This window comes from Mya arenaria, chromosome 4 (assembly GCF_026914265.1).
Source record: "Mya arenaria isolate MELC-2E11 chromosome 4, ASM2691426v1".
Classification (NCBI taxonomy): domain Eukaryota; kingdom Metazoa; phylum Mollusca; class Bivalvia; order Myida; family Myidae; genus Mya; species Mya arenaria.
In genome coordinates this window covers 60,720,597-60,741,155 of record NC_069125.1, presented here as the reverse complement: position 1 = coordinate 60,741,155, position 20,559 = coordinate 60,720,597, and the positions used below count along the sequence as shown (strand labels likewise).

Below are 20,559 nucleotides of genomic sequence, written 5' to 3'. Positions count from 1 at the left end.
ATTTATGTTTAATGCGTGTCTGGAATAACATTAAAAACGAATCAACTACGGCCACAATGACTAAATGGACAAATTGCATGGTATTATAGAAAAAAATTAATATCAATTGATTGTTCTATTTTCAATGCCGGTTGGTATACAAACGCCTGCATAACGGTTCCCAAAGGCTGTGCTCACGGAAAGGAGAATGAGCTACATTCACATGAATATGTTAGTTCTGCGTTTTCTTTAATTAAAATCGCAGCAAATGGCCACATTGACTGGTGATGTAATTAATAAAAGCGGCTTAGCCCTTGCTTACTGTTTTAATTGGTCTCCATTTCTTTCCAATCTCGTGCTACAAACACTATGCCGTATAGTATGTCATTATATTGCGACACCGGACACCACCCAAGGATACGTGAGTCTGTTGATCATTGTATCAGAAGGGACAACATCACGCTATATGAGGAACTGGTGGCTATATCCAACTGAAAGAGTGAGCAGGAAGATGCCGGGAAGGTGTGCGTATTAATTGAGGCTGTAGCCAATCATCTAGTATGAAAGCATTAAATAAAATCATATCGACTTACGTCTTAGTAAAGTCTGATTGATTGATGTTGAAATAAGGACTAGTGGGGTACCGAAATCCAAGTAAATTCACCCGATCCGATGGCCAAGAGTCATTGTATGGTAATGAAGATTATGAAATAACTAGACATTATTGCTAAGTAAGAGTTATATTTATCCACGGAAGCGACTTTGCGTTTTGTAAATACCATCTTCTCTCAGCATTAAAATAAGATTTCCCCCTCAAAGCTATATATATACAGACAGAAACACTTACTTAACAGTAACTATTCCATTTTGTTCAAAACTGAACTCTCATTCATTTCCTTAAATATAAATTTTATAATGCTAAACATTATTTCCACCATCGTTTTGGCGTGCTGTTTTTTTCAAATGCAAGGCAGCTCGTCACTGAGACACTCTGAGCTAAGCGACGGACTTAAAGATCAGCACGAGAACATTGTACCTCGCGGGCGCACGTTGCGGTCGCTTCCGGAACTAGCCGGGGTCCAAAATATTGCTGATTTCACCTTCAGCGGGCTTCCGAACTTGGTAAAGCCGCACGATACTATAGACAGCATTCCAAGTGAATACATTAATATTACGCGCAAACGTTTATATGGTAGAAACCGATGCAGGAGAGTGACAACGGGTGTTCTTGATACTGGTGAAACTCGTAGAATACAAAGCAACTCGATGCGGGAGCTAGCACTCTGCCCTTGGAGGTACGTGGTGAACGAGGATGAAAACAGAGTTCCCCGACAGATCGCCGAGGTCCAGTGCACGTGCAGGCGGCCGGGGTTGTCCGACGCTGTGTGTTTTCCGGTGACAATGTACACGAGGGTGAACCGTCGGGTTTGGCACGAGAACGGAGATTTCCGGTACAGGAGTGTCCTGGAGCCGCTCAGTGTCGCCTGCGTCGCAACTGTCCTTTCTGGGAGGGCTGCTGACCAGGGCACTGTTAGACTTGGCCAACGATAAAAATATGTGCATTTTATAAATAAAATGAGACATCTCTGACACTTGCATGCTTTATGATATTTGCTGAAAATATATGACCACAATGTTTACTTGGCAGTTAATAAATTTGTTATAACAGTTGTACTTTGTCAAAAAGAAAAAAAAAACAGTGGCGTTGAGACGCCTCGAACAGCCTTAAACGAATGTTAACGGAGTAAACCATATCATAAATATAACATTTAAATACTATGTTCATGTATGTTGTACTTCTAAAGGTTATACTAACTCGACTTCAAAATCATCAGTCTTGAAATATTCAGGTACTAACGTACCGGGCTGTGATCAAATAGATCGAGGAGTACAACTGTGTTGCATACGTGATTTGAAAAGCTCGCCAATGAACAACAAACACTTCATATATACGGATAGTTTAATAAACTGTTTCCTTAGATTAAGTCGTAAACTAATTGACAATTTAAAGTTGACGCCGATCGTGCATCACAATTTCATTGTTAAACATGGATACATTTTACTTTCTCAGTTTGGTGTTTTCGGCCATTGTCATTAAAGGTAGGAATTATCTCTTAACAGTTCCTGAATTGCTGTAAGTTTCTTGGCAAGCCAAATTCTTATATAGTTTCCTCAAGAAAACCTATAAATCATTATGAAATTATGAAATACGTTTGCCCGTCCAGAGTGTCTCCTCGCATTAAATAAACATGTATAGTTTGCATGAAATAATAATAATAATAATAATAATAATAATAATAATAATAATAATAATAATAATAATAATAAAAACCTAACGTATATATATAATTACATTCGGCGCGCGATCGGGGAAAAAGTTGTCGCTGTAGCCTTATCATACTATAATAAAAAAAATCATACATGTAGAATAATATACGGTAAAAATAAGAACTTTGCCACACATGTGTTCATTCATCGAGAATCCCCATTGGGATAGTTTCAATAAATGATGCTTTATTATAATGTATATACATCGTCGGATACCCCCGATGTACAGTACGCTAAACTTTGTTGTATGAAGTGTAACGGAAGAAAGTACCGTGGTTGCCGACGATGTGTAGATAGAGCATCATGAATAGCTTATATATAGAGTATAAATTCTGGATCATCTTATGGTTATCCCCAATTATCACCCGGCAGGTGCGTGTGAGCGGTGTTACGAGTGCACCACGCTGCGAGATGGGAAGGGGTGTGGCGACACGTTCATGGCTTCGACCGCCCACAACCTCAACATGTCCACTCCCGCCGACTGCCTCACGTGCGGCAAGATAGCCTTTTTTGTAGGCAGTGTGAAAGGTATGTGGTTGTCAGAAAAATACGTATATAGAAATGCCGGCTAGTCAAGGAATTGTTTATTAAATATTCAAGATGGTGGCTTAGTAATGAAACATATCATCGCCATCTATGCATTCAGTTGAATTTGATAAGATACAGCAAAGAGAAAAAAGAATATAATACAATTATTACAGTGAACACACATTCTATGAAGTTACAAAACATGTTAAAACAAATACCATTTTCTTACGTTTTATAACAATCGTGTCACGATTTTGAAGCAGGGCTAATAAATTTATCATTTGTGATAAATGGACGTTGACAGAAACATTATGTTGTCTGTGGTGACTTGTTTTCAGTGGTAGCGCGGATCTGTGAGCGGCAGTGGCAGGCGACGGCCTGCTACCACAGCTCGGCTACAAGCAAACGGGGATCTTCCGACGAGTGCTACTGCAACTCAGATCTCTGCAACACTTCCGGCCGCCTGGTTGCCTCCACGGGGACGTTCGCAATTCATATTATTCTCGGAGTTGCCTACTTGAAGTTCCTTTACTGATGATATATAGCCAGTAATCTATTTCACCACACGTCCGTTCTCATTATTTTCCCAATCGGGAAGAAAGCGATCGTATTTTTCAACGCTAACAATACACGGATTTAAATACAATATATTTTTTTAATCTTCATTACAATAGTTACAAATTACTTATCAAAGCGCTGGAAGCACTTGGAGTATTCACTACATTGACACAAGTGAACATGCATTTGAATGAAAGGCCGGTATTCTATGTTCACGATTTCCGCATCCGTATTCTGCACATGTTTCACACATCTTCATTCCAAAACGGACGCCGCGCGAATGCGGATTGGATGCATGTGTCAGGCTCCGGACATATGGAATGGATTAAACGGTAATTAACCTGTAAAAAATAAAAAAGCAACTTATTACGATGAACAATTAATGATATGGTTTATATATTCATTAATAAAGTATTACGAATCTTAAATGTTTCCGATATATATTTACCTAACATAAATGCTTCAGATTTATTTTGTGTATTTAATAGATGAACAAGTTTAAACATACTAGGTCTAACTCTGTAATAACGTTTAATATAATTTTGGCTTAACATAACATATAATGAACACTTAAACATGAAGTGATACTCATCTTCTAATTCATTAGAATCACATAATTGACAATGACGCAAGTTTCTTTCAAGTCTATCATATCTACCAGTATGTATTCTTAGATTATGGGAACAAATACGTAATTTTGTAATAGCAATTCTCAGTCTTCTTGACAGGATATTTTCTAAATAATATTCAAATTCAAATGAGGTTCTTAGTTCTCTATACAAAGTTAAAATACCATTTTCGTTGACATTTCTTTGCCATTGCTGTAAATATTCGTCTATAAGACGTTGTTTAAAAATACAAATAAAATGGTTTTCGTTTATCTGTGAATCATCACACCATACATAATAAAATCCATATCGTGTAAGAAGGTTCTTTACATTACTAAACCAGTTTGATTTATCATTATCAATATCTAACATAGCATCTTCAATGACCGATTGAATAACTATATTATCACTTTTCTTAAGTTTAAACCAGTATTTTAAAATCCGTATATATCTATTAATATGTAACGGGTATCTACCCAATACACCATATATAGCAGCGTTGGATGTTGTTTGTCTAACCCCAAGTATAGTTTTGCAAAACTTCAAATGTATCCTCTCCAACTGTGCAGATTTTGTAAATCCCCATATTTCACAACCATATGTAATAATAGATGAAACAAAGGCATCAAATAACTGCAGTGCTAGCCTTGGTTTACATTCATACCTTTTTAAATTAGACAACAACGTGTTCAAATATATAAATAAACAGACCTTTTCACTGTATAACATTATAAACAGAAAATAATATCGTTTTCACGCGACTGGGGATTAAACGAATGCGAGGTACCGCATTCAAAGCGAACAACCAGCGTCCATTATCGTTACCGTAGTAACTCGAAAACAGCAATTTGCCAGATATGGCGAAATGAATCGTTTTTTCTTACGCGCCAAGTTTTTTGTTTTATTTTAGTATAAGACGACAATACGTACTAAATAGGTATTATGATGCTCTAACGTTGTGCTGTGAAGCAAAATTGTCGGGGGTAAAAGATTAATGGGACACGTTAAGTACTGTACAATTGTCGAAACCAGTACAGACTTCTTTAAATTCGCTGCTCATACGAAAATGCGATTTGTTTAAAATATTGTCCAACAGTTGCCAGAACTGTGCTTATAATGACGTGCATCACAATTTCAAGACCATGTTTTACTAACTCTTGTACGACAAAGTTGTATGACATGGATCAATACAATACATGCCCGACACCATCGTGACTGATAAGTTTACATTAGATGATGTAAATATAACTACATGTATATGAACATAAAGTGTTTAAAAGGAAACAATACTTTTAAAACTATAATCGATTGATCTAAAATTATTTCAATCTACAACTGTAAGTACTAGTACTTGAACCATCCGGCGGACGCTAAGAGTATATACCGGTTATGGTCATGATGATTGCCGTGCAAAATGGCCGAACAAGAAGATGTACAGATCTGTCTAGAATTTTCTAGGGTATCATTTCGAAGGTCTTCTATGCCAGAATTGCACACAACTAATGCCGAGAAAACTTATATCCGGAAGAGTTCTGTTCCAGAGGAACTTCTGAGTTCGGAGGAGCTGGATAAGGACAGCTGCGAAAATGACCTGCATCAGGGAAAAACAAGCTCGTATAAGAGGCAGCACGAGGAGGACAACGGCGCGGGCGACAACATTCTCAAAAAGAAGGGGATATTTCTCCGGAAGCTGAGCTTTAGGAAAAAAAGTTCTAAAAGCAAACGTAAGAAGACTTCACATGACGAGATTCCTGAGTTAGTAACTGATACAGACGAGGGACAGAGAGTCGAGGAAGACGTCGAAGAATTCGACACTCGATATTGTTTTGACGAGTCCGAGATTGGGCAGTGGAAAGGTTTGTTTTAAATTTACTTTGCTACGACAAAAGAAACAGAATATATAAACCTGACGAAATAAATAATGCAGTGACACGCCTTCTCTATGTGTTCCCAGGCATGATAAAAGCCCACTACGCGAAGAAAGACGCCAGGCCAAAATGCATGGGTTGTGGAAAACGCTTCAACGTCAAGAGACGGCCCTTCCATTGTCGGCGGTAACGTTTGACATGCACATACATATTTTTCGGTTTATGACTTTATTGTTTATATATCTTACTTGCAAACGTTTCTATTACTATTTCTTCTACATTTCATATTTTAAATAGTAGGTGCGGAGATGTTTTCTGTCAGAAGTGCGTGAGTTACAAACGGAAGCTGAACCGACTGGCGCGTCCGGACCCGTCGGGCAAACTAAGAAAGGTGCGTGTGACTCCGTGTAACATTGCTTTGAAAAGTACTATGTAGGTAAAATGAGGTGTGTAATTCACTGGATCTGGCATTACGTATTCCATAAAATTAATAATAAAGAAAGTATAATTTATGCGAATGTGTTTTCCTTATTATTAAAATTCTCAGGTATGCAAGCTGTGTTTTGACGAAGATGCGCTAACAGACGGATGCACGAGAAGTTTGACGCCAGAGTTTGAGCGCGAGCGTACGGTGGCACGGTACGCCCGCGTCATTACACAGCGGGTTGAGGCCTTGACTAACACTTTCTGGAGGGACGAGTGAGTGATACATGTAGTTTTTCAAGAATATATTTAATAAAATAAACGTATTGTATAATGTGACTTCTTCTCCGATTACGTGGCCGCATGTAACATTTTGGGTTTTACAGATTTCCATTGACATTCGTATATAAATTTTACCGATTTCAAAACCCATGGGTACAGGTTGGATATCCGCGGCGAGTGCGAACGGCTTTTGAGTGGTTTCCAGAAGAGTGTGTGCCTATCGGAGGCCCGGAAGGTGATACATGATCTCCGGGGAGCCATCAAAACACCTGACTGGCAGAAATCCCGGTCATGGCTAGTAAATATGATAATACAGCCTAGTTAACTTTATAATGTCGAGCATTATTACATTAGCTTCAATATCGATGTAATCAAACTTAACATACATCTATTTTTTTTGAAACATGAAACTTATTTCATAAACATTTTAACACAAAATTCTTTCGTACGAAAAAGAAATGTCATCTGGTTTGCAGGCGGTGACGTTATCCACTTCGCCACAGATCAAGCAAGGTCTTGAATATAAAACTCAAATTGTAATTGCTAAAGATGTTTCAAACATTGAAGAGTAAATTGTTAACATTCAAATTATTTAAATGTAAACAACTTTCTCTTCAATGTTTAAGTGTATGTTCTTTAGGTTACTTGAACATACTTTTGAACAAAGTTCTCCTTTTTCAGTGTGTGTATACCACGTGTTAAATTATATCATATATGCTACGTCGGAAGGCAATATTTTGCTTAAAATGAAAACTTAAAATAAAGATAACTTTTCTTTTACTACACCATTTTAAATGAAACAAAGGGCAGTCTATGCCGCTTTTAGGGCACCGCCTTCGTTTTATTACGTGATATTGATAAGGTGATTAGATTCATCAAACACTTCGACAAACCTATTTCAAAATAATGTTTTGACAGTGCTCCGTCATACGGCCGAACTGGGAAAAGGTTTGTCGAAGTGTGTAAAGAAACTAAACTCTCAATCAATCTCTGGTAAAAGCCCGAAGGCGGGGCACCGTAAGCGGCGTAGACTGCGCAACGTTTAATTTAAAATGGTTAAGAAAAAGTGAAGATATCTGTTTAAACTCTTCATTCGAAGCAAAATGTTGCCATCCGACGTTGCATTTACGACGCAATTTGTCACGTGGTATACACACACTGTTTTTGTTGACTTGCTTCGCTATAAGTCAGAACGTCAATAACAAGTGTTCATGAGACCTAATACAACCAGCAATATTTTTTTTTATCAAACCTGTAATACTCCGGTCAAAATAGTGTGTGTGCCTTTAATGCGCACATGCCCGTTACATACTGACCGTGTGTATCGCACACGTAGGCACGCTCTCGCATAAAGTCAACGCTTCAAACACGTCAATTTCGTTATAAGAATTTTACGGTACCAAATATCAAAATAACAATATTAGGTTGCATTTATAAGACAGATTGCATTGCTTTTTGTTTAAATGTATACATAATCTATGTCTGTGTGTACAGGTGGAGAAACAGAATGGGCAGTGTCGGAAGTGCAAGTGCTCCCTTGGCGTCCACAGGAGCATGGCAAGTTGCCGCGTATGTGGCCTGGCGCAGTGTCGGAAGTGCTCACACCGGGAGCTCCTTCTCTACTACCCGGATGATCGGCTGGAGGCTCCAGACGCCACACCATGCATGGCCGTCATCAACGTAGTCGGGGTAAAGTACTTCGTACGTGGCTAGTGAAATTAAGATATTCAGGCGTTCAATGATGTACTGAGATTTGAATCTAAAACTACTATGGTAGCATCTCATTCTCAGTATTGTATATATACAGAGTATGATCTAAAATCACTTTTATCATCTCTTTTTGTTTCCAGAGTCCTGCAGTAGAGCCAACGATTTCATTGTTGTTATACATCTGCGGCGAATGCCGGGAATACATCTGTCAGCAACAGAAGCAACGCATTGACTGGCTTTGTGATGTAAACACCAACAATGTTATGGAAACACTAATTGCCATGGATACTGTTTTTAACTTTCTCACTGAAAATATCATGTCAAATCTGTCAAACGTAAGTTGATTGATGTGTAGACACTATTTAATTCTGGCCCCAATTTCTAAAAATTTAAGCCCCTTATAACAGGATAAAGCTAAGCTCACTATTTATGATTTTCTATAACTCCTTTATGAGATTTTAGAATTCAATAAAAATTATCTTTATGATAGCCACCAACCATTTTTCATTTTATGGCTAATAGAAAAACAGCCTTCTAAAGTTGTTTTAGCTTATGAAGTTCCGAGAAATTGTGGCCTGATGTATAATCAAATTATAGATTATCAGACACTTATTCATTGCTAATGGTTCTTTGAGAAAATACTATACTCCGATTGGCGAAAATGTTATGTTTTATTTTCAGTTTCAGACTAAAGTTGAGACATGGTTATCCAATGGTAAAACACAGGCAAACAGAACTCATCTGGTATGTTATTTTTTTTATAGAAACAAGCCTAAAAGTATTTCATTTATTTATAAGTCCCCATTATTCATTCATGCACATTTCTCCTACTTTCAGGATAGTCTGTCTGCCAAGTTTGCTGCCTATGAGAAGCACTTCAAGGACCTGAAATCCCTACAGCATAAAGTAGACTCTCCTATGCAAAAAACGCTGCTAAGGAATTATACAAAAGTACATTTTATTGTCTTAAAAACACACACACAACACTTTTGAACCTGTTTATAAATCTTATGACCGTTTGCAACAAATATCTTAACAAACATAGTACGAAAAGTAAATATTTATCTTGAAATACATCAATTTTGATATACTATATTTTGTATGTATTTTCAGGCCAAATATGATGTTTTCATGGAAAGCAGGCACACGTTCAGAAAACTTCAGAACAAACTTGAATGGAAATGACCTACATTTCTTGACTTTCTTTGTATGGCTGATCATTAAATAGTAAAGACCAGACTTCATTTTTTTACATCTTTATTTATAACAAAAACAAATTGCGTTTAATGACAAATCCCATGTATCCCCCAGAGACCAACCTTTGGATACCAGGTTATCACATGCATTTCTATATTTTTGATAAAAAGGCTTAATAAAGTCAATCATGTAATTAGTGTCAAAATTAGTGAGAAATGCCACTGAAGTGCAATCCAGTTTAATTGATAATGCAATTACTAACATGCACATTTACTAGCCAACCTTCAAAGGCATAAAATTTCTGATTCTCATTTTGAAGCAAAAGGCAGACGACGGCATTTTAATCATTATGGCACACATACATGCTCTGTACAGTAAATTATCATCAATATCATTCCTTTCATATTTTGTTTTGCAATAAATCCCAACAACAGCACTTAACACTGTTATCACATGTAACTGTGAACATCCCTGCTTGCAGTTCTATACAAATTCCCAAACAGTTTATTTGGAAGACTATGAACGCCACAAATATCACAAGGATAGGTGATAGTCTTGCATAATGTAGAGTTTTCTCCTTTGTGTAATTGCACTATCAGGATTTCCGTAGCATGCGTCTAGACTGCCAAGTTTCAAACTTTGTGTATGCCGCATTCAGGAGGTCTTGCATATGTGCTGTCAGCTAGAACACAAAAATAAATAGAAATTTTTAAAAACAACCATCTGCATCAATCTGGGTCTTCAACTGCTTTGTACTGTTGAAGAACTGAGTCAAACAGATGGGTAATGCCCTCCCCTTCCAAATCTGTTAAGCGATGCCCCACTATGGTGTCTCATCCATAAATCTATGTTTGAAGGAGGTAAATGACAGTACCAGTCTTGCAATAACATTGAATATTGCCTGAATGCATTAAAGAAGAAATGGATTTATTTTATATTTGCCACTAATTCCCAGCCTCAACCAATGATCATCTCAGATTCAGTTATAAACTACTTACACACATGATGTTGTGTACCTGAAGTTATTAACTACTTACATACATTGTGTGGTGACTCTGAGGTCATATTTAAATAATTACAAACAACATACATCTATGGTCTTGTGACTCCTAAGTAATAAACTACAATATTAATTTTGTAGTGGCTCTGAAGTTATAAACTACTTACATCCATGGAATAGTGACTCTGGAGTAATTTGTCCTTTAGCGGGTTTAATTTGTTCATGTGGAATCTCTCTAATGTGGACTTCATTTTTACAACCTGAAGTAAGCACAATGGATTTAAGCAAATACGTAAAACATCAAATTCTAATCTATGAATATTGAATGGTGAATGCTGTACTGTGAAAGCCGCATAACATAAGGTTCCATTTTGGATTTCATGAAAATTTCAGGTCTCAAACAGTTTAACCATTATCTGGTGTACTACAACAATAATAACAACCATTTGGTGGAAAAAAATTCTTGTATCATAAAGGTCATTCTCCTGCACAAAAGCATGAAGATACCAACACGAGGCCAAAAATACAGCAAAATGGCAATGAACCTGACACTGAGGCTATAAACAAAAACTTTCTTTCCATAAAACCAGATAGGGTAAAAATGGACAATTAAAGAATAGGATACGTAAACACATACGGCATTTACATGAAACAATAGGAAATACATTGTGGGTTAAATTGTTATGAGTATGCCAGTCCTGTTTATTTTGAATCATCTCTTGTGTATTACATGTATCATGTATCATGTATTCCAGTGAGGTTCACAGAGAGCAGAGTATCACTGCTCAAGCCTTTCACATCATCTCTTGGGTAAATGAAGGGGAATAACAAGTATTTTAGCTAATAATATAGTGTACCTTTTCTTCAAGAAGTTTGTTTGATGCAGGGAAGCAGGCCCAGAAGTGCCGGAGCAGTTCACAGAGGGCTGAGTAGGACTGCTTTAATTCCTGCTGTACATCATCCGGGACCATCTCTGCAGAAATAAGCTGAATTCAGAATTCATTCCTGGCTTGTTCCAAAGAAATTAAAAGATTTAAATATTCATAAGTTAGTTACTTTTTTTCATATTTCAGATTTACATTTTGGGAAATTAAATGGCAATTCAATTTAAATAGATTAATACATACATGCAATTTATATACACATCAGTAACTCAGCAACCATTTATTATAGACTATTCAGTATGTACTGTTACCATAAATATCTTAACATTTTTGTCTACTGCTGTTAAAACTGTTAGTTTGTAAATGATTATAACTAAATGCATGTAAATTGCATGAAATGTTACTGTTAATGAATGATACAAGGCCCTATTAGGGGCAAATAAATGTGGTCCTTCATGCCTCAAAAAAAAGAAGAAGAAATAAATAAATTAAAAGATTCTGCTGTGAAACTAATTTAAACATCTTTTTTTAGTCACAGTTATCCGTATTTGTCAACAGTATTAATTTTGGTGAGTAAACTAATCATTCTTTTTTATTGTGAAGCAAACTTGACTTTATCTTACGGTTGAGCTGTTGCTGTGTGGATCCGTGCATGAGCGCACCCCCTGGTGACAACTCCCCAAGAACCGTAACTGCTGATGAGCCCAGCAGAACCTGGGGAAGACATAGGTAACTGTAATCACTCTACAGGGAGTCTTACATAATACAAACTACACTTGTTAAAACATGTAGTCATATTCCTTTTCAGTAAAATCAATCACATTTTAGCAGAAAAAAATGGTAAATTAAGCTAAAATAAAATAAGACTTACATATAACTGTTATAGATTTAAACATTTGATAGTTTTATACTTAAAAGTTAAATAAAAATTCAATGCTGAGTAAAAATGTCTTATAAAATTCATTTCAGGAAGCTAAGACATAGGGCTGTAATACATAATGTGTTAATTGTTAATATTCAAACTATAAACAATGTTTCAAAAGGTGAAATTTTCAGAAAATGAATCATACATGAGTGAGGTTTGGATTCCATGAGTCAATTTCCGCAGATACAGTGTTGTTTGCTGAGATGAGATCCTCACTGGAAGTATATCGGGATGATGTGATAGGCGTAGGCCCGTGGAGGTAGCGCTCCATGCGTGACAACCGCATATTCACAGTCTTACGACATTCTGTCACTTCTAGGTCATTAAACTGAAGTTTTTCTCGAATTCGGGCCTGCAAATAGCTCTTTGTTGTTACTTTTCTTACATACAATATCTATTTCAATTAATTGGCAGAAAACAAAAATATTAAAAACATTGATATTGTATTTTGCTATTAAATCTATAACTTGAATGATGATATGAATTAAAAAAAATCTTATACAGAAGAGCACAAAAAACAACATTACAAGAAGATCTTAACCTTTTTTGGTGTGTTTTCATGAGAGTGACTTGTCTCTCCATTCATTTGTGTGGCTGCAAGACTCCCATTGGCAGGCCTTGCTGCTCCATTCTGGCTTGATGCTAAAAATTCCCACTCATTTCTTAATACAACAGTTACTTTTTTTTAATTAAATGGAAGTGAAGTCAATTTCTATTTCAGTAAAACATAAAAAGGGACTGCCCATACAACTAAAGTATAAACACATCTTCAAGCCAGAGTAGTCCAAATTGTTACTGATATCATCGATATGAGCAGTATTCATATTGATATTTCAAATGAATTTCAAGTTGAGGCAACATTGCAGGTATTGCATGATGGTGCCATTGACAACCAAGGCTATGACATTTCCTTTATTCCTTCACTTTTTTCTTCGCAAACAGACCAGTTGATATACGATAGGTTTCAAATTACCATTGGCAGCTAATTGCTTCCAAAAACAGCTACACATTTTGTTAAGTATTTACTTTTATCATAGCAGCACATTGGAATCAAAGCATTAAACATCATAATCTTCAAATGTAAATACAATTCTACAATTCATACCAGTTGTAGCCTGGCTGCCGGCCTGTTCACAGGCCTTGAGGACCATAGTGGAATGGTGGTTGAAACGGCGTATCATCGTCATGTTGGCTGAGCTGGCAGAGCCTCCCCTGTCTTCGCCTATCCCACCTCCATAACCCTGACACAGAAGCATGCATGGTAACAGTGAAAATACTTCATGTACTTTGCTAAACCAACATATCCCGAATATTACTTTTAAAATAAGACATTAGTATTCTTTAAATTGGATCCAAGTCTACAGAAGTAAAGATTCATGCATATCAATTAAATAAATTAATTAAACATTTGATAAATAATAAAGTTTTAACCAACAGAGGTTGTGAAAATCAAATCTAATTCGAGTTTTATCAATAACCTGTGATGAAAATGCCTCAAATAATATTACTTATACATCTGACAGTCAGAAGTCATATGTATACTAATATGCTAACATCTCCTATATTTCCATCTTTGAGGGAAGAAATATCCAGCAACGGGTCTGTATTTCTCTTTTGAACCTCCATTTTGATTTCTGAAAGTGAATATTAATAACATTAATGAACAAATAAAAATGCTTTAAATTAAACAAAGAAATGATCTTAGCAATACTATTTAACCTGTGTTTCCCCAAGGATTTATTTAAGTGCTGTTAAGCTGAATTGGGTGTACTAGGGAGGGGTATCACCCCCTTCATTCACAGATGGTGCAATTCAAGATCTTTTAAGGTCATAAAGTTTAAGTAAACCACACTCAAAATGATAAGATAAATCAATACATGCCAAGTCAATAAGATTTATTTTTCTAATAACGGATTTATAGTTAACTTAATAATTCTTACAAAATATGGACGTATGCAGGTGAAACAAAATCTAAACATGTTGTCATAATGAGTCAACGTCAACAAATCAGTAAACACACATGACCACTTGATTTTTGAATTCACAAGTTACACAGAAAGTCATGATTATCGCCTGGAGTCCACTGATCACAGCCACGTCTTAATCAAACTTCTCCACGTGATTTTCTGAATTTCATTTAAAGGTGAAAAAAATAAACCTAAACTTAAAATTAATAAAAAAGATCAGCAGACAAACTATTTAAATCTACATTATTTGATTTAAATTAATACAGCAGTTTCAAATGTTTCAAAAGTTTGCGCTAATTAATTGATAAAAACCCCAACTGAACGGATCACCACTAATTAATTGGCTAACACCTCATCAGTGAAGCACAAACTTAACAGTCTTCCCGATCAGGTCCAAGGTTTATTGCATAACTTTATTGACATGTCACGTCCCTGGACTAGGCATGTCAGATTAATTTAGGCATGTTAGGAATCAAGCACCGATTGTGAAGGGATGTTGGTACCAACACCCGATAAGATCCTTGAGGAAATACTGTATTTAACTTTCATCAATATTTTAAAACCGCAGCAATATAACTTACAATGTACATCAGTATCAGGCAGGCATTTTACTTGAGATTGAAGTTTATGTAGTTACAACAAATATAATTTCGTAATCTTTGATCATTCTAAGCATTCGCAATTTTGATAATCAGCAAGAACTATAATTGCTATACATGTATCTTATATCATAAGATTTACAATCTTGTAATTCTTAAATATTCACAAATTCTACAACATACCGTCCTCATCTTTCTTGGCGCAGTCTGAGAAGAGGTCCTTGCTGGTATGTGCAATGCGGTCTCTGTGGAAATAGTGTGACTGGAAGAACCTTGTCCAGAACTCACTCTCCGACATCTCATGTGGGACGTACTCTGCATGCTTCTTTTTTACTGAGATAAAGAAACAAACATTACTTAGAACAATGTCCTATTGCATACATATATTATTTTAATATTTCCAGAAAACAGCTGGATGATAGTTTAAACATGAGCACCCCATGGCCAATGTATTTGTTGCTGTTTTTTTCAGTTGAAGATATTGTTCATAATTTGAGAATTATTTAAGCCAGTGTAATGAGCCTTGCTCTATATATGCATATTGTCTTTGGCCATTTGTGTACCAAGTTGCATTCAAATATCTGGGAACATTTTTGAGTGATGGCCAAAGTTCAAGGTTTTTTCACGAAGATGCCAATGAAATCAAGGCTGAACTTCACCTGTACTTTTTAAGTTAAAAAAGGGATGAGCTTAAAATTTGGTCAAACAATTCCAAAGCAGAGAAAGAAACCAAGCATCATTTAAGTAATATGAGAGCATAAAAGATAACAATTTAAATTTCAAATTCCATGAGCTCTATAATGATTAAGCTAAGCAACTTTCATATTCTTAATATGTGTACATGTTAAAAGCTATAATTTCTATTACTAGACTTGAAGTATATTAAAGGGTCACATGGCCTTCCCTACCTACCCATTGGATAAGTTCTGAAGATGGACTCTATGATGTCAGCCGTGAGGTTATACTTGAGCCCATTACAGCCATCTGTCTCTGGTTTAATGTCAGCCTGTAAAATACAATTTAAAATGGCACACTTGTAAAAAATTGTTTTACTCATTAATTCACCGGCTTTGGCCAAAATCTTGCACAAATTGTAAACCGTTTACTACTTTTCGGTTTGAGTCATTGGTCTGATAACCCATCCATGACAGAGAATTCTTTTCTGGGAAACAGACACCTTAGTACTGCCCATACTTGAAGCTTGTCACGAAAACAATTTAAAGATTTTTTATGACAAATGATAACTGTCAGATAACGTTTTGTCCAGCTGTTTTATATTTTCTTACTAAAAATGCAGCTGATACTCCAGTTGTTTGGTTCTGTTCCACTTTCTCTTTCGCACTGTATTTCTGAAAATAAAAAATGAACAAATATCACTCTCTTTTGACTTTTGTTACTGCCCTGTCTTAACTATAGAACACATTACATGTCTAAAGGAATGCAGTGTGACTGAGAAATGCTAAATAAGTTAATAGGCCTCAAAGGAACATCAAATAAGACTGTCTTAAGTACTTGAATAAAACAACACATAAAACAACAGTGCATACAAGAATATCAAGAGTTGAAATTTTATTACATGTATTACGGTAATTCATGAAGTATATTTTTTGAAAACATCAGTTACAGTATTCCACATACAAAACAGAGTACAAAATATCTAGTTAAAATGCATGAGTGAAATCACTTCTTTGACATTCATTATAACAAACTTTTCAATGTAACTTACAGCTGCCTGTGTGGCCAATAATAACAGACACTTTTCAATGCCACTTACAGGTGCCTGTGTTTCCATTTAAACAGACATCTTTCAATGCTACTTACAGGTGTCTGTGTGGCCAATAATAACAGACACTTTTCAATGCCAGAAACAGGTGCCTATGTGGCCAATAATAACAGACACTATTCAGTGCCACTAACAGATGCCTGTGTGGCCAATAATAACAGACACTCTTCAATGCCACTAACAGGTGTCTGTGGGACCAATAATAACAGACATCTTTCAATGCCAGAAACAGGTGCCTGTTTGGTCAATAATAACAGACACTATTCAGTGCCACTAACAGGTGCTTGTGTGGCCAATTATAACAGACATTTTTATTGCCACTCACAGGTGCCGGTGTGGCCAAAAATTACAGCCACTCTTCAATGCCACTTACAGGTGTCTGTGTGGTCAATAATAACAGACATCTTTCAATGCCAGTTACAGGTGCCTGTGGGGCCAATAATAACAGACATCTTTCAATGCCACTTACAGGTTCCTGTGGGGCCAATAATAACAAACATCTTTCAATGCCACTTACAGGTGCCTGTGGGGCCTATAATAACAGACATCTTTCAATGCCACTTACAGGTGTCTGTGTGGCCAATAATAACAGACATCTTTCAATGCCACTTACAGGTGTCTGTGTGGTCAATAATAATAGATATCTTTCAATGCCACTTACAGGTGTCTGTGTGGTCAATAATAACAGACACTTTTCAATGCCAAAAACAGGTGCCTGTGTGGCCAATAATAACAGACACTCTTCAATGCCACTTTCAGGTGCCAGTGTGGCCAATTATAACAGACACTCTTTAATACCACTTACAGGTGCCTGTGTGGCCAATAATAACAGACACTCTTCAATACCACTTACAGGTGCCTGTGTGGCCAATAATAACAGACACTCTTCAATAGCACTTACAGGTGCCAGTGTGGCCAATTATAACAGACATTCTTCAATACCACTTACAGGTGCCTGTGTGGCCAATAATAATGTACACTTTTCAATGTCATTTGCAAGTGTCAGTGTGGCCAATTATATCAATTTAGTGTTACTTACAGGTGCCTGTGTGGCCCAGAACTCCTCGGCAGTGATCACCTGGGAAACCACCAGGTCCTTGTACAGCTGGAACAACTCTGGGTTCTCCTGTAACAGTCTAAAATGAAACAAAAAGTAAAAATGCTAGATACGCATTATCAAGCATTTACCTTGCAACAACTTCATATTACTCATAGAACTGTAAAGATATGTTTATTAATGCATCACAAACACTTTTCCACTTGTTCACAATATTAAAGATCAAAGGAATAAAAAAGGTCTTGCCTCTCATCATTAATCTTATAAGTAGTCTTGTACAACTACTTTCTTGAATCAAGCTAACAATAAAATCCATATTAATATAATGGTATCAATAAAAAGACAAAAATAGCCTTTTTGTCAACAAATATCATCTGACAACTTTCTATATCAACAGGCAACTTTGTACTAGACATATGGGTTTTTTTGCAGCATACAAACAAAATATCTGTTACATAACCTATTCTTTTCTTCAAGTTCATTGCTTAGTTTGCGCCTGAATTTGGGGAGGAGCTGTTGCAGGAGTTCCTTTACGCTGTCCCTGTCTGCAACCTGGGCTGCCCGGCCCTTCGGGTTGTTAAGCTGAAAAGTATTCGCCCCGCCATCATGCATCACCAGCTGCAGCTGAACCTTCTCCTTTGTGTCCGGGGATATCTTCTGTGCTGATCAAACAATTCATCCCCATTATTTTATGAATTTAAACTTTAAAGAGAAAGCAAAATGCCTAATTCAGTAGAAGATTGTATTAAAACAAATTCATGCATTAAAATTGTTTTATTTCAATGAAAGCTTTTGTTTTAATAGAAGATTTAAATACGTTCGCAAGACTTCAAACTTCAGTTCTTTACTGTATAACAGGCAATGATGATGATAATGGCAAGAAATAAAACAAGAGCTGTCATAGGACAATGCTCGACTATATGCTGGTTTGTATTAAAAAATTAATACAATAATGATGCAATATGTTCCTGTTAAAAGCTTTAAAGTAAAAAAGAAACCCCCTATTGTGACAAAATCAAAAATGATTGTCAGAAGAACTTCAGCCTTTTTTGTGAAATTCAGTTTTAACTGTTTTATCTATTTTTAGTAATAGTGACCTTGTCCCTAGGGGCTCCAAACGCAATCCCATGGCAGTCATCCATAACCTTTTCCTACATACCAAGTTCGGTCATAATATGTCAAGCCTAACAGTTATCTCATTTAAGTAACAGTTACATTGACCCTAGGGCCCCAAAAGCATTCCCATGAAAGGTCCCCATAAACTCTCCCTATATACCAAGTGGTCACAATATTTCAACCCTTACTTAGGTTATTCAGTACAAACCATTTTTCTATTTTTAGTAAAAGTTACCTTGACCTTGACCATGGCTCTCAGACCCCAAACACAATCCCATGAAAGGTCTCTATAAACTCATCCTATGTACCAAGTCTGATCGCAATATGTCAACCCTTACTAAAGTTTATATTCAGTACCAACCATTTTTCTATTTATTGTAACACCTTGACCTTGATCCTAGGGGCCTCACTGCAATCCCATGAAAGGTCTCTATAAACTCATCCTATATACCAAGTTTGATGGCAATATGTCAACCCTTACTAAAGTTTATATTCAGTGCCAACCATTTTTCTATTTATTGTAACACCTTGACCTTGATCCTAGGGGCCTCACTGCAATCCCATGAAAGGTCTCTATAAACTCATCCTATATACCAAGTTTGATGGCAATATGTCAACCTTTACTAAAGTTTATATTCAGTACCATTTTTCTATTTATTGTAAAAACTTGACCTTGATCCTAGGGGCCCAACCGCAATCCCATGAAAGATCTCCATAAACTATTCCTATATACCAAGTTAATATCGCATATGTCAAAACTAACAAAAATTATTCAATACCATAGGTAAGTTTGACCCTGCTCTCCCACCGTCATTCTTTAAACCAGGTTTTACTTGTTAAAAATATAAAAATGTACCTTTCAAAAGCAATAAAATTTGGTTTACAGTTGAGTAATGTAACCTAATTGTAAGACGGTCGTCAATAATTGTTCCTAAGTCAGTAAGGGGCCATAATTTGTACTTAGGATAATATGGAGTAATGTAACCTCATTGTGTGATGGTCCTGAACAACTAAACAAGTGAATTGATAGAAGGGTATTGGAGTTATAAATGTCAACTTGCCCTAAAACTTGAACAGGACTCCAACGCCGACACTGACACTGAGGCTAGTAGTAAAGCCTCCTTATTCTTCAAATAGTTGAGCTAAAAAGCCTCCATAATCTTTTCATATATTTCCACTTATAAATACCTTTGATATCAGCATAAGCATGGCTATACGTGAAGCTTTGTTTGCTGGCCTGCATCCAGGCCAGTCTCTCTCCCATCATATAGAGCACGCCATCAACCTTCTTGTTTTTAACATGGTTCACAATCAGCAGCACCTCCTCCGACTGACGGGACATTGTTGTTCAAAGAAAGCACCTGTAATTGAGAATGTAGGATAACATAACCTAATCGTACCATAAGTTGTTATTCTAGAATCTTGGAGAAGAAGCATGACAAATCACGGATGAATTATTCTCAGTTTCACTTGAAAGCTAAATCTTGTCTTAATGCACATACACTGTCACTCACAGAGTGAGATTTTGTCCGAAATGAAATATTCCGATTACGAATCAAGTACAACTGGAATATTGACAACATATGATGACAAGAGTCTTATTGGTGAGTTTATCTACGTGTTGCATGTCTGTAAAACTATTTAATATGCATCCAGACACATCATAATCTACCAATTGCTGTACAGAAAATAAAATTGTGAGATTCTTGGTGATTCTCGACACAACCGCTGCGGTGAACGTATCAAA

At 36.3% G+C, this 20,559-nt stretch overlaps 3 protein-coding genes across 8 annotated transcripts; 2 read left to right on the top strand and 1 right to left on the bottom strand.

Moving 5' to 3' along the window:
• The first annotated feature begins 867 nt into the window (after window positions 1-867).
• LOC128229652 (uncharacterized) lies at window positions 868-1,632 on the top strand. Its single transcript, XM_052941430.1, has one exon. The coding sequence runs from the start codon at window positions 895-897 to the stop codon at window positions 1,528-1,530; it is 636 nt and encodes a 211-aa protein (XP_052797390.1). The 5' UTR covers window positions 868-894; the 3' UTR covers window positions 1,531-1,632.
• A 71-nt stretch (window positions 1,633-1,703) lies between these two features.
• On the top strand, window positions 1,704-9,523 carry LOC128233004 (uncharacterized). 3 transcript variants are annotated; one of them, XM_052946851.1, is made up of 13 exons: window positions 1,704-2,079; window positions 2,680-2,835; window positions 3,174-3,725; window positions 5,543-5,857; window positions 5,956-6,055; window positions 6,167-6,260; window positions 6,417-6,568; window positions 6,734-6,872; window positions 8,069-8,263; window positions 8,425-8,619; window positions 8,966-9,028; window positions 9,122-9,235; window positions 9,398-9,523. In XM_052946851.1, the coding sequence occupies exons 3-13, from the start codon at window positions 3,584-3,586 to the stop codon at window positions 9,467-9,469; spliced, it is 1,581 nt and encodes a 526-aa protein (XP_052802811.1). In that variant the 5' UTR covers window positions 1,704-2,079; window positions 2,680-2,835; window positions 3,174-3,583; the 3' UTR covers window positions 9,470-9,523. The 3 variants fall into 3 exon arrangements, with proteins under 3 accessions (XP_052802811.1, XP_052802812.1, XP_052802813.1); XM_052946852.1 differs by having other exon boundaries at window positions 1,705-2,079; window positions 6,170-6,260; XM_052946853.1 differs by lacking the exons at window positions 1,704-2,079; window positions 2,680-2,835; window positions 3,174-3,725 and having other exon boundaries at window positions 5,404-5,857.
• Window positions 9,416-20,553, bottom strand: LOC128233003 (general transcription factor IIH subunit 1-like). Of its 4 annotated transcripts, none has more exons than XM_052946848.1 (15): window positions 20,497-20,553; window positions 20,001-20,173; window positions 18,157-18,358; window positions 17,679-17,775; window positions 16,143-16,205; window positions 15,769-15,862; window positions 15,040-15,189; window positions 13,845-13,924; window positions 13,396-13,531; window positions 12,832-12,932; window positions 12,436-12,642; window positions 11,989-12,079; window positions 11,339-11,454; window positions 10,649-10,741; window positions 9,416-10,163 (listed from the first exon to the last, which is right to left on the bottom strand). In XM_052946848.1, exons 2-15 carry the CDS (start codon window positions 20,152-20,154, stop codon window positions 10,077-10,079), a joined length of 1,671 nt encoding a protein of 556 aa, XP_052802808.1. In that variant the 5' UTR covers window positions 20,155-20,173; window positions 20,497-20,553; the 3' UTR covers window positions 9,416-10,076. The 4 variants fall into 4 exon arrangements, with proteins under 4 accessions (XP_052802808.1, XP_052802807.1, XP_052802810.1 ...); XM_052946847.1 differs by having other exon boundaries at window positions 20,315-20,545; XM_052946850.1 differs by having other exon boundaries at window positions 20,327-20,545.
• Between the last annotated feature and the right edge of the window lie 6 nt (window positions 20,554-20,559).

Excerpts from the sequence above, each read along its gene's own strand:
- LOC128229652 (XM_052941430.1), top strand. The coding sequence starts at position 895 with ATGCTAAACATTATTTCCACCATCGTTTTGGCGTGCTGTTTTTTTCAA.
- LOC128233004 (XM_052946851.1), top strand. The coding sequence starts at position 3,584 with ATGAAAGGCCGGTATTCTATGTTCACGATTTCCGCATCCGTATTCTGC. Across the intron at positions 3,726-5,542 it reads CATATGGAATGGATTAAACG|AGGAACTTCTGAGTTCGGAG; the intron begins GTAATTAACCTG and ends GTTCTGTTCCAG. Across the intron at positions 5,858-5,955 it reads CGAGATTGGGCAGTGGAAAG|GCATGATAAAAGCCCACTAC; the intron begins GTTTGTTTTAAA and ends ATGTGTTCCCAG.
- LOC128233003 (XM_052946848.1), bottom strand. The coding sequence starts at position 20,154 with ATGTCCCGTCAGTCGGAGGAGGTGCTGCTGATTGTGAACCATGTTAAA. Across the intron at positions 13,925-15,039 it reads CGCCAAGAAAGATGAGGACG|AAATCAAAATGGAGGTTCAA; the intron begins GTATGTTGTAGA and ends ATTCACTTTCAG. Across the intron at positions 12,643-12,831 it reads ATGAAAACACACCAAAAAAG|GCCCGAATTCGAGAAAAACT; the intron begins GTTAAGATCTTC and ends AGCTATTTGCAG.